General features: G+C 57.9%; 1 protein-coding gene across 2 annotated transcripts in view; it reads left to right on the plus strand.

The window, feature by feature from the left end:
• Positions 1–3,866: 3,866 nt before the first annotated feature.
• Positions 3,867–12,824, plus strand: part of MX2 (MX dynamin like GTPase 2) — a 29,640-nt gene continuing 20,682 nt past the window's right edge. For both annotated transcript variants that reach the window (XM_035028887.1, XM_035028888.1), the window contains exons 1-3: positions 3,867–3,972; positions 10,320–10,638; positions 11,168–11,360. In XM_035028887.1, the coding sequence (XP_034884778.1) occupies positions 10,390–10,638; positions 11,168–11,360 (442 nt within the window). In that variant the 5' untranslated portion in view covers positions 3,867–3,972; positions 10,320–10,389. The remainder of the gene's footprint in view (positions 3,973–10,319; positions 10,639–11,167; positions 11,361–12,824) is intronic.

Raw genomic sequence — 12,824 nt, forward strand, 5'->3', positions numbered from 1 at the left:
CGCCCATCTGTGGGGTTTGGTATGACCGCCCCAGGGACATGCTTACGGTTCCCTTTGGGTTCTAAGCTCTGGCGCCCATAGACATTTCTGTACTAAAGAAAGGGGGAGGGAGTATCTTTATACTCTGGCCTGAATGACTGCATTTTCACAGCCCCATTGATCTTAGTTCACTGCCAGGCATGAGGCCTCAGGGCCTCCTGGCCAAGCACGTCCCAGAATCCTGTCCCGGGATGTGAGGCTCCCCCGCCCTGAGATAGCGCTGGAACCCCTCAGCCTCCACTGGCACCTGTGGTGGCCCTCACGGGTACATCCCCACCTGGGGCACGGGCCCCGGAACGTCCGTGTCCCGTTTGCTGCCCACAGGGCCCCGAGTGTGGACCTGTCCCAGCCTCTGGGCGCCAGCATCCAGGTGGGCCCCGAGTCTGTTCTCACGGTGCCATCTGCCGACGCTCGGCTGCCGAGCTGACCGCCTGCCCAACAGCTTCCTGAAAACGTCCTCCCCAGTGGCGACCTTGGCCATATTCCCTTCATCAGGCTTGTGTTCTCTCCCCAAACTTTCATTTTATTCCATTAAATAGTATGGCCGTCAGCAGAGTGGCTTCCACAACATTAGCACATTTGAGATTTCAGGCCTGGGTCACTGCTGTGGGTCTTGTAGGCCCTGCCACCGCGTTTTCTTTCGGCAGCTCTTGTGGAACGTTCCTGAAAGCATCCGCTTCCCAGCCTGCATGGGCGAGTTCACAGCCGGGGGGCAATGCCAGCAGTGGGATGGCTGTGCCCACGCCATCCTCTGCTCTGCGCTGGGGACTGCTCCCTCCCCGCAGAGCCCTGTGTCCCCCACCAGCCGCCTCGCTGTGTCCTCCCCTTACTGGGAAGCCCCTCTGGCCCCCTCTGCGGGAGGGGTCAGGGGTTCTGGGGTCTGGACCAACTAGGAGGCGTGGGGACGAGGCATTTGGAGGGTGTGAGGGTGGTCAGTGAGGCGGGGGCAGCGGGGACTGAGGGAGTGGGGGGCCCAGCTGGAGCTCAGAGGACCCGTATATACTGTAAGGTGGATGCGTGTCCTCATGCACCTGCCCAGACCCTCAGAATGCACATCACCGAGCGTGAACTTGACATGAACTGTGGACTCTGGGTGATGATGCATCAGTGCAGGTTTGTCGCCTGGGACAAAGGTACCTCTCTGGTGGGCATGTCCATCATGGGGGAGGCTGTGCATGTGCAGGGCCAGCAGGAAATGGGAAATGTCTGTAACTTCCTCTCAATTTTGCTTTGAACCCACAACTGCAGTAAAATAGAGTCTAGTAAAAAAAAAAAAAAAAAAAAGCTGCCAATGACATGGAGGTGGGGAACCAGCTCTGAGCATCCTGTTGGTCCAGCCCCCATCAGGGCAAGCTGAGCCCCCATCCCCAGGGCAGAGCAGGGGTGAGCTCTCCTGGGAGGAGTGCAGACCCTGCCCCTCCCTATGGCAGGTTCAAGGATGGCAGCTGGGGAGGCTGGAAGTAGCTGCCCCTTCCAGGGAGGACACCAGGGCCTCAAGCCTCTGCCTCCCTGAAGTGGGGGCTTCCCCCCCACCCCCCACTCCCACTTACCTCAGCGTTTCCATTACCAAGATGCCTTGGACTTTGAACACCACAAAACTGAGAACAGAGCTTGTTCCTGACCAAGAAAAGGGTGTCACCGGCTGGGATGCTGCAGCCCCTTAAAGGACTCTATCCCACCCAGCTCACACTGCCCGGCCTAGGGCCAGTCCCCTAGGGACAGCACCATGCTTGAGAGCCGACATGACGTCCCCTGTGCCCAGCGCACCTGCTGCGGACCCTCCACTACTCCTCGCGCCCATCCTGGGGTGCGGGCACCATTGTTAGCCCACTGGAGAGTGGGGAGGCAGTGGGCTCTAACCTCACAGTGCCCCCTGCTACTGCATCCCACTGGAACACACATCCCTCAAACCCCTGCCGGTCCTCGGGCTCCACAGCTCCCTCCAGCTCATCAATCCAAGCAGTTTCCACGGTCTTACTTGCACAGCCGAGAATGCCAACTTGGAAGGAAAGGGCCGTCGGAGGGTGGGTGCACGCTGGCTCCCGGGCGCCGGGACCCTTTGAACACACTGGCTGCCATCCCACAGAGGCTCAGCAGGCCAGGTGGGCGGTGCATCCTTATCCTCTCACCACCCCCACCCGCACCTCCAGCCCCAGCCCCCTGGAGCTGAGCAGAGAGCAGCAGGGCAGCGGTGCTGCTGAGCGTGCTCCCCCCTCGGCTGCTCATGTCACCAGCCGCCAGCCGCAAGGACCCCATCCTGGCAGTTTGAATGTGTGGGCACCCCTGCTCCCTCCTGGAGAGGCCGCTGGGATGGGGAGCACGCAGGAGGGGAAGCTCTTTGGACAGCAGACGGAGGTCCCCAGCTGCTCTTGCTGCCCCCACCTAAGATAGAGCCTCTCTGTCCGGCTCGTCCAGGGCCTTCAGGTGCCTTTCCTGGAGCTGTAGACACGCCCCGGGACTGCTAGAAAAGACATCGGTGCTGAAACAGAAAAGCATCACGCTGCAGATGAGCTGCTCAGCTCCCCGCCCCGGGGCTCTGGAGTAACAGTGCTCAGCATCAGACCCTGCAGGGCACAGATCTCGAAGACTGTCTCCCCAAGACCTCTCAAGGCCAGGGTTCTTTTTTTTTTTTTTAAGATTTCATTTATTTGAGAGAGAAAGAGATAGTGAGAGAGGGCATGAGCAGGGAGAAGAGGGAGAAGCGGGCTCCCTGCAAGCAGGGCACCTGATGCGGGACTGGATCCCAGGACCCTGGGATCATGACCTGAGCCGAAGGCAGATGCTTAACCAAATGAGCCACCCAGGCGCCCCTCAAGGCCAGGATTCTAAAAACATCTTTTAAACCTTTAAATTCCTTCTTTAAAGGAAAACGTGCCCACAAGGGCAGTAAGTAAAATGAAGGAACATAGAAGTGCTTGGGTTTGGGTTTTTTTTCATGCTTTATATACAATGTTAGTTTTGATTTTGGGGAAGATCAGCCTGAGGTCTGCTTCCTCTTCCTTGTGCAGTGCTGGCATCCTGGGGTCCCCAACAGCTGTGCTCTGGTGACAGGCATACCTGACTCACCTCTACTCGGGCACAGAACAGGGGACCTGCAGGACCCCTGGGCGCATGCCTGCACTTTCGCAGGGGACATGACCGAGGACCAGCTGGGAGCCCCTTGCAGTCTGGCCTCTGTCCTCTTCCTGTCCCGGCAGAGAGCTCTCCCAGGGCAGGGACCCACCAGGAGCGTGAGGGTGTGCACCGAACGAACGGGTCATTGCGGCAAGCTGCGGACTTCCCCCTTTGGGTCTGCACGGGAAGAGGATGGCAATGGTCAGGTGTGGTTCAGGCTTGCTGCTGCAGGACTTCTCAGAGCGTTCAGATCACAGAGCTGCGGGCGTGTGGGAGGCACCCGGGTGGGGGGGATTAACCCGCTGGGTTAATCAGAATGACACCAAGCAAGACGGTCAGGTGCTCGGGCTCACTAGCCTCGTTCCGGATGCTTGGGAGCCACGTGGGCACCCCTCTGTAGTGGACAGCAAAGAACAGAACATTCCCATCATCACGGAATGTCCTATAGGACCGTGCTGCTCTGAGTCATTGGATCTCCAAATGGGGCCCACACCAGCCTCCCCCAGAACTCGTCCTCTGCGATGCAGATTCTCCGGCCCCACCCTGGCCCCAGGCAGCAGCCCTCCCCACCCCCACCATGTGTGCCCCAGCCCTCCCGGACAATCCTGCCCCAGCTGGAGGCTGAGGACCCCTGTATGAGTCACAGACGGGGCGGCGGTGGGGGGGGAGGGTGTTGCTGTTTCTGTTTCATTTCTGTGGCTGGGATATCTGGTTTCGTTTCTGCTAGTGCTGCTCATGGGGAGTGAGCCACACAGCATATAAGAGGGAAGCGGAGAAGGACGGGGTGACTCTCCCGGTGTGCGTTGAGGAGGCACAGAGGTAAGAGGGGGACCCCCCGGCAGCCGTGCAGGGAGGGCTGCGTCACCATGTCTTTCTGCAACAGTTCTGCTACAGTTCGTGCTTTTTCAAAGGATTTCCCGGGAAACATGGCTTATGCCAGAAGGCAGGAGGCAGAAAGACAAGTTTCTGAAGGTGCCCCACGGGAGATTTGGGAAGGCCTGGGTTGGTGCTGGCCCCCAGCCAGGCCTGCACGCCCAAGGTGCGTTCTAGAGGAGGTGGCTGGCCTGGAGGCACGGGGCAGCCCCCCATCCTGAAGCAGACCAAAGGCCCTGTGGCCACAAAGGGGTGGCTTCTGGGACGCCTCGCTCAGCATCCGTGGTGCACACGCGTCTGGGGGTGGGGTGGGAGCTTTGCGCCCCCGTGATGTTGTGAATTATAACAAGATACATTAACTCTCATCACCCGGCTATGTATTACAGTAATCTAGTTAATACGCTGTATTGCGTATTTGGAAGTTGCTTAGAAAGTAGTGTTTTTTTAAAGATTTTATTTATTTATTTGACAGGGAGGGCCAGAGAGCACAAGCTGGGGAACATTAGAGGGAGAGGGAGAAGCAGGCTCCCCGCCAAACAGGGAGCCGGATGCGGAGGCTCGAATCCAGGATGCTGGGATCGTGACCTGAGCAGAAGGCCGACGCTTAACCATCTCAGCCACCCAGGCACCCCACAGAAAGTAGATATTGAAAGTCCTTATCAGAAGAAAAATGTCACAATGTATCGAGACAGACGTTAACTACATTTATTGCAGTGATCATTTTGCAATATATACAAATATCAGAAAAATATATATATATATATAATTTTATCTTCATCCTGTTCCTGGTGCAGAGCTGCTAAAACCCTTGGGATTTCCCAAATGGAGAGAGCATTGTCTTGTGTTATGTTAATAAGGTGACTTTGGAAAGCATCCTAGGGTAGGGCTGGCCTGTGATTATTGTTGAAACTCTCGGTCCCGCCCCCGACCTCCAGGGAGGGAGAGGGGCTGGAGGTTGAAGCAGTTCTGTCTGTGCAATGAAACCACCATAAAACCCAAAAGGAGAAGGTTTGGAGCAAGCACTTCCAGGCTGGTGAACACGGGGGACTGTGGGGAGCGTGGTCCCTGGAGGGCACAGAAGCTCCGCCCCCTTCCCCCCCACCCCCGGACCTCGCCCTGGGCATCTCTTCCATCTGGCTCGTCCTGAGTCACATTCTTTTGTAATAAACCGGTGATCTAGTAAGTTCTCTGAGTTCCGTGAGCCACTCTAGCAAATTATTGGAACCCCAGGTGGCGGTGGTTGGAACCTCCGGTCTGTAGCCAGTGGGTCCGAAGCAGGTGACACCTGTGGCTGGCGTCTGCGGGGGGCCGGTGGGGGTGCGGTGTGCGCGGAGCAATCTGCTGGACCCAGCCCTTCGCCTGTGGCATCAGATGCTATTTTGGGGTAGGTTGTGAAAGAACTGAGTTACTCGGAAGAAAACCCACATGGCGGAACTGGTGTCAGACTTCGAGCCCCCAAGCCTGGTCTCGGGGCTTCGGGTGCCTTCTTGCTCGTGGCTTCAGTGGCACCGGGCCCCCTCAGTGGCGCGCTGGAAGGACAGGGCACCTGCTAGCATTTGGCAGGCCCCGTGGCACTATGTAGTGTAACACGGCGCCTTCGAAGTGTTACTTCGAGAGAGACACTGAGGCCAGGTCCTCCCAGCAAACAGGCATTTGCAGGGAACAGATGAGCGTAAACCACGGAGTGTTCGCATCCCAGGGCCACCGAAACAAAGTGCCCTGCGCTCGGTGCCTTGAATAGTAGAAACTTCTCGTCTCCCAGCTCTGGAGGCTGGAGCTCTGAGATCCAGGTGTCGGCAGGGCTGGTCCTTCCTCGCCTCTCCCCGCTTCTGGCCATTGCCAGCAAACCTGGCATTATTTGGGGAAGCTATCTCAGGGCGCGGTGGGGGTTCCCGGGTCGTGCCAGCGGCCGCAGGGTCAGCCACGACACAGGAGCAATTCCGGCAGGCTTCCCAGCACAGCCGGAGGTTCGGCTCCTCCCCGCCGCTCACACCGAGCCCCGGGGTTCAGCCAAGGACCGAGCGGAAGTTTAGACGCGCATCTGTGAGTAATAACGCCTTCCTGCCTGTTTCCTGGAAACTGACGAGTTCCCGGTGAACCCGAGTTTTGTCCTTGTATTCTGCTTTCAAGAGAAACAAAATTTCTTGATTAGCGTGAAAGGAAGCAAACTATCCCCACAGGTCTGAGTGGTCGTACAGACTGGGCCCAATCGTGCCAATTTTAGAATAACCTTGAAGGCGCAGCAAGATGCCAGGTCCAAGGGGGACAAATTAGAAATGGATGCCGTGTTCTCCCCTCTGCGGGCAGAGCTCGGCCCTTGGCTGAACCCCCGGGGAGGAAGAGGAAGTGCAGCCACACAGAGACGCCAGGGGTGCGTGTACAGAAGATGACCACGTGAGGACACAGGACGCGGCGGCTGTCTGCATGCCGTGGAGAGAGACCACGGAGAGAGGCCACAGGAGACACCAGTCCTGTCCACACCTGGGTCTCAGACTTCCAGCCTTCAGACTGTAAGAGAAGAGATTCCTGTTGTTTGAGCCTCCCAGGCTGTAGGACTGTGCCGGAGGCCCCAGCGGGACTCCTCTGGGGTGAGGGGTGTGGAAACCCAAGAGAAATTGTGCCCCATGGAGGGGGTGATCAGTCACGAAGCTGTTGGGGGTCAAGTCAGGTGAGGACTGAGCGTGACCTTCCCAGTTTGCATTTTGCATTTTTGTCTGATAACAAAGGGGCAGATAAATATTTGAAATAGTTCAAATGTTGCAGAAATTTATATATCTATAAAGAAATAAGAAGGTTCGACAGTATCTGGTATCTTGAAACGTTTTCATTGTCTTGAACACCCAGTAATAACAAGAAGTTATTAAGTTATTAAGTTAAGAAAGGGCTCCTGGGTGACTCAGTCAGTTGAGCGTCTGACTCTTGATTTTGCCTCAGGTCATGATCTCAGGGTCGTGAGATCAAGCCCCATGTCAGGCTCCGTGCTCAGCATGGAGTCTGCTCAAGATTCTCTCTCTCCCTCTCCCTCTGCCCCTCCCCTGCTCGTTCTCTCTCTCTCAATACATAAATAAATAAAATCTTAAAAAAAAAAAGAAGTATGTAAAGAGAAGACAGACGTAGGCTGAAAACCAGAGTGCTCAGCACCACAGCCTGACCAGAGGGGGCCTGGGGTGGGCTCCCGGTGAGGGGGGCATGGACACCCAGGCCCATTTGGAGAGATGCGGAACCGGGATCAGACTCTGGGGCTTGACGCACGGGCTGGAACAGATCTGTACAGACCTCTCTCCTACGGTGTTCTTACAAACCCGGGAGGCCTGGGGACGAGGGAGCCGTCGCAGGAAATGGGGGAAAGCCCGCTGCTGGGCAGCCCCACCCTAGCCGGGGGACGGACGCAGGCTGCAGGTGCCACGGGCGGAGGGGAGGGCACAGGGTGTCAGGGAGCAAGAACTCTTGCCCTTCAATGTCCTTGAAGCTGGACTGAGAATCACATTGCCCCGAGGCAGTTTAACGGGAGAAAATCTAATTTAACAGCGTGCGTATGGGATCCACACAAACATGGATGTTCCGGACGGTCAGGCGGCGGGAGGCACACATGTCAGCCTGAACGGAGGAGGAAGGGCCGGGGGTCTGGGACTCTGGAGGGACGCCCTTCACGGGGCGACAAGAAGAGCAAGAAGGGCAGCTGTTTGCTGATTAGATGGTTGCCCCGCCATATAGATAAAATGTATCCCTGCTGAGAACCCTTGTTCTGGAAAGACCCCCAGCTCAGATTCTTGTATGGAGTTAAGGGAGGGGCAAAGTTTCTCCTGAGCCCGCAGGGTCTCGGTTGCCTTCAGCTCAAGGCAATCCTCCTGCCAAGCGGCCCCTTCACCCCTGACCAAAAGAAATACCGGAGAGTTCCATCGATTACTTGTTGCTGTGAGGTCCAAACAGCTCAGTAACAGAGGTTGTGTGGTGTCCCTCAGGTGTCTCTGTGTACCCCTGAGAAATCTTAAATAAGCCACAAGTGCCCCTGCAAGTTTGCGGAGGCTCCCCAGGCTGCCCCGGCGCACAGTTTGGGAACCATCGCCTGACGATTCTGGGTAATGCCTTTTCTTCTCCTGCATGTCACTCAGGGGCTGACCTGTGATGTAGGTAACCTCGTCACAACTTGAGGGTGCCTTCAACAGAGGGGGCACTGTCTCCATGGACCCAGCGCAAGGGATGGTGGGATGAGGTCACTCTGTCGGGTCCCTCTCGAGTCCCGGCTGCTCTAGGACTGGGCGGACGGTCGATGGTGGGCAGAGGCTCCAGGAGAGTCCATTTTGAGGGTGGCAGGGTCGGAGACGAGCTCAGGCCACCCTTCTGAGCTTGTCCTGTCTGTGGCCTGGGCAGGCACACGGGTCTGGGTTTTGTGACTCGTCCTCGGGTCAGCCACACCCCCACTCTGTCTCATGCTGGGAAGGAGACAAGCAACAGTGTCCATCCAACGAGGATCCCCTGGAGGTGATCAGGGATGCAGGCAGAGGCCCAGGGACGATGTAGAACAACTCCGTCCGTTCCCTGTCCGCTGTCCCTCGGTCCAGATGGCACCTCCTCCAGGCGAGGGAGCCCTCGCCTCCGGTGGGCCTCCTCCTGTCCTCGGTCACGGTCCCCCCTGCGTCCCACCCTTTACCTACCCTTGGGGCCTCTTCTTCCTCTGGGTTGCCGGCCTGGACCCTGCAAGGTCTAGTTGGGAGTGGGGGCCGGCAGGGTCCCACTCGGGTGCTTTTGCAGCCGATGAGAGGGAGGGAAGGAAGGAAGCCCTCTCTCCGGGGGTGGCCTCGCTGATCCCCGAGCATGACCAGCCATCTTTCCCCTGCCCATGCGTCTCCCCCCTGGCACGTCCTCCTGTCCCTCCTGTCTCCTCCTATCCTGTGTGCCACCATTTATGATCTCTATCTTACCAAAGACGAATCTGTGCTCCTAACTTGATCAGATCCTGCTGCCCCATCCCGCCACGCAGTCCCAGGAGTGGGTATTTCTCCACGCTCACTTCCCTGGGGCCTCTCTGCGGCACGGCTGTGTCTTCAGCTGCGACCCCTCCTTCCGGGGCCCGCAAGCTCCCACCAGGAAAGGCGGAGAATGTATGGCCCTAAAGACCATCTCTCGCATGCACCGCTGTAAATTGCCTGTAAAACGGTTACCCAAAACTGGGTTCGCCTCTTGCTGGCGTCGCGAGCCAAAGGGCATGACCAACCAAGCCCAAGAATAGGACAAGGAAGGTGGTACTTGGAACAAGCAAAGAACACCGGGGATATTTCCCGAAGCAGTGTCTCCTCAAACAACAGAACTGGGGAAGGTTTACGCTAAGGGCGCGTGCATATTCATGGCGGGGTTTGGGCAATGGGGGACGCAGTGCGGACTTGGGGCAAAGCCATCTTAAGGGACAGAGTCCGGGTCCTAGGTGATGGAAGGCACAGGGCCAGCCAGGGTGACACCATCAGTTCTCTGGGTCCAGTTGGTCCGGAATCTGCGTGCTCACGGGGGTTAGATCCTGCAGTGATGCTCAAGAGTGTGTTGGGCCAATCTTTTACTTTTGAACAAGCCCTGGGAGTTTTATCACCGATTGATTGTCCCCGATACCATTAGGCTATCTCCTGGCCTGATGGTAGCTGTTTGTTCTTCCATTCTTTTTTCCCTTAAAATCCTTAACTACTGGGCTCTATTCTTCTGCAGTTTCAACATATCCCAGGAGGTTCTGCAAGAAATGTGCTTTGGGCAAGTGCAGGTCAGGCCCAGAATCCAGGATGGCCCGGGCCTAAAATGACCTTTGTTATGTCCAGAAAGTTGTATCTCATCTTTCTTTTTCTGGGGACCCCTAATTCTCTCTTCTTGCAAAATCTTAGAACAAGAATAAGGCCTGGTAAGACTCTGGGGACGAGAGCCAAAAAGCATGGCAAGGCCCACGACCCTACGACTCCCCCTGATTCACTTTCGAGCCTCCTTGCCGCCAAGGGGGAGGGGACACAGACCGACTGTGTCCTTTACTCTTTGACAAAAGGGAGCCCTTGATTTGCCGGGAGAGCAAACTCCTCAGCTTGGCTCTCTGCGAAGTAATGTATTGTGTGTTTATATCATGGAGGTTACCATAACTTACATGATTTCCTTATTTAAGGAGATTCAGCAAGTCCACGGATTTGTTCTTGAGGTCTCCCCTGGGTCTGCGTGCAGGGGTGCATGGTGTGAGGTTGGACGAGGCGGGGCTGGCAAAGGTCCGGCCTGGGAGGAGACTGCCTGGGGACAGTGGGTCACTCTGCTACCCTGTGTCTTTACAGAGCTTGTCGGGCAGACGCAGTGCTGAGCAAACGGGCAGCACTCCCACCAGCTCTAACTCAGTGACGGCTAATGTCTAAGACCCACGCTTCTCGGCCATACCAGAGGCGCAAGATGTTTTGGCCCCAACAGCAACCAAAAAAAGAACTGAATTTCTTCCACCAGCAGCCCCCGCCACCCGGCGAGGCAGCAGGATACATGATTTGTCCCCCGAACGGTCAGGTCAGAGGGCAGGATCCAGCTTATCTCATCAAGGAGTTCCACACGCTGGCACTGAACCCTCAGCAGCCAGAAGGAAGCAGGGGCCAACAGAAGGCAAAGGTAAGTCATGCAGAGGGACTTCAGGAAGGGTGCGTTCCAGCCGCTGGCCAGAGGTGAGTGCCCCAATCACAGCCATAAACCCACAAGTCTGGTCCAGTCCCACCAGGAAAGCCGGTGCCCCGCAGTCTCCCAGGCACCTGCAGCAAGCCCCAGGGACGTACCCGATCTCTGAGGCAGCAAGCCTGGGGCTTCTGTTCCCTCCCTCCCAGCGGAGATTTCCTGCAGCTGCTGTGGTCACTGCCACCATTGCTAACCCACCCCACTCCCCACCCCACCCCTGCTCGGCAGCCCAGGGCCTGGCTCCTGTCCTCCCTCTGGCCAGGAGCTCCCACCCCTGCGTGCTTTCTCCCTGCTCAGTGAGGCACCTCCCAGCCAGCTGGCCCCACATCAGCAGAAGCAAAGCCTCTGCAGGAAGAGAACACGGGCACCTCCCGGAGGCCCTCCTACCTCCTTTCTGCACCCCAACATCAGTGGAGGTACACATTCTGCCCCAAATTCCCGGTGATGATGGGAATCCTGCCTCTTCCAGGGCCCTGAGCACATCCTGGCTAGCCAGTACGAGGAGAAGGTGCGCCCCTGCATCGACCTCATCGATTCCCTGCGGGCGCTGGGCGTGGAGCAGGACCTGGCCCTGCCCGCCATCGCCGTCATTGGGGACCAGAGCTCGGGCAAGAGCTCCGTGCTGGAGGCTCTGTCGGGCGTCGCCCTCCCCAGAGGCAGCGGTAAGCACCCTGGCCAGCTTCGCTTCGCAGCCTGCTGGGCCACCCGCGGGCCACAGAGCATCCCTGGGGGGGCAGCAGCTTCAGAGACAGGCCCTGGAAGGCTTAGGTCTGCAGCGCAAGGCCTGGGTTGGCTGGCGGAGGCGGGGAGGGGGATCCCCTGTGGCCCCCGGGTTTCTGACCCCCTTTTACATCAGTAGCTCTCCCTGGGCCTGGGTCAGTCGAGGCCCAGGGACCTTGCGTGTTTTTCCAGTGGTCTCTGTAAAGAGTGTAGAAACATTTCTTTGACCACGTTGAATTTCTAAGTCTCAGGGGACATGTGAAAAATTTTCTCAACGTTTGGAAAAGCGATTAGCCAGGATCGTAGTGTGATAAGACACACTTTTCCTTGAAAAAAAAAAATACTGAGTGTGTATAGAGTCAAAAGGCTGTTGTACGTTTATGATTTAATAAAATAAAGGGGAAAAGGAAGGGAAGAAGGAAATGGTGCCCTCCAGGTGGGTTGGAGGAGGCTCCGTCCGGGTCCCTGGCCCTGAGCCCTCTCCTGCCAGTGCGGCCGTAGCCCAGACCCGACCGGAACCCAGGGGTCGGGGGCCACCGATGCCGTGTCATCTGGGCTGCCCCCGGGCACAGAGGAGGGTGTGGGGAGCCCAGAGGGCTGTCCAGGTCCTGCACAGCCCCCATCAGCCGCTGCCACACCAGGCACCCCGGCCTGTGCCCTCTCCTGGCCACTGGCAGCCTGGTCCTAGACACCAGGGTGTCCTGTGAGGTCCCCGTCAGCCCAGCCGGGCACATGATGCATGAGGGAGGAAGGGTCTGGAGTGGTCGCTCCTCTGCTCTGCCCTGGGCTCCGCATTCTGGGGGGAAGTGCAGCATGGTGGAGGGTCCGGGTACCAGTGGCATGCCTGTGACTCTGGCGTGTCCCCAGGCTGGAGGAGGAGATGATGCTGGCCCTTCTGGGGCCAGGAATATAGAGGACACATGCGGTGCTCGGGGCCTCGCCACAGGAACGCCCAGCCCCGAGAAGCAAGGGGCAGTTCCAGCCTTGAGTCCCGAGAATGCCCTTGAACCCCCTCCTTCGGATGCCCAGACTCTTGCCCTGGCTCTAGCTACCTTCTCCCCGCACCCTCCAACCCCAAGTGTGAGGGGCTTGGAGGGGGTGGGACAGGTCTCACCGCTCCACACGTCCATCTGTCCTCTGCCCTCTGCCCTCTGCGGCCGCCTGGACAAAGGCTCGTCCCACGGCCAAAGCCCGACTGAGACTCCAGCGCAGGCATCCTGGGGAGCCCTCAGATACACAGAGCCTCACCTCGGGCTTGTGTGGCTTCCAGAGCAGCACGGCAGGGACAGGAGGAGGAAGGAAGGTCGGCCTGGAGGCTCAGTGACCACAGAGCACAGGGCCCCCCGGGGCAGGGGGGCAGCTGCAGTGCCTCTGTCCTAGGACCTGGGCACTTTCGTGCCGCCCGA

Source organism: Mirounga leonina, unplaced genomic scaffold (assembly GCF_011800145.1).
Source record: "Mirounga leonina isolate KUSES-001 unplaced genomic scaffold, KU_Mleo_1.0 Mir_205, whole genome shotgun sequence".
Classification (NCBI taxonomy): domain Eukaryota; kingdom Metazoa; phylum Chordata; class Mammalia; order Carnivora; family Phocidae; genus Mirounga; species Mirounga leonina.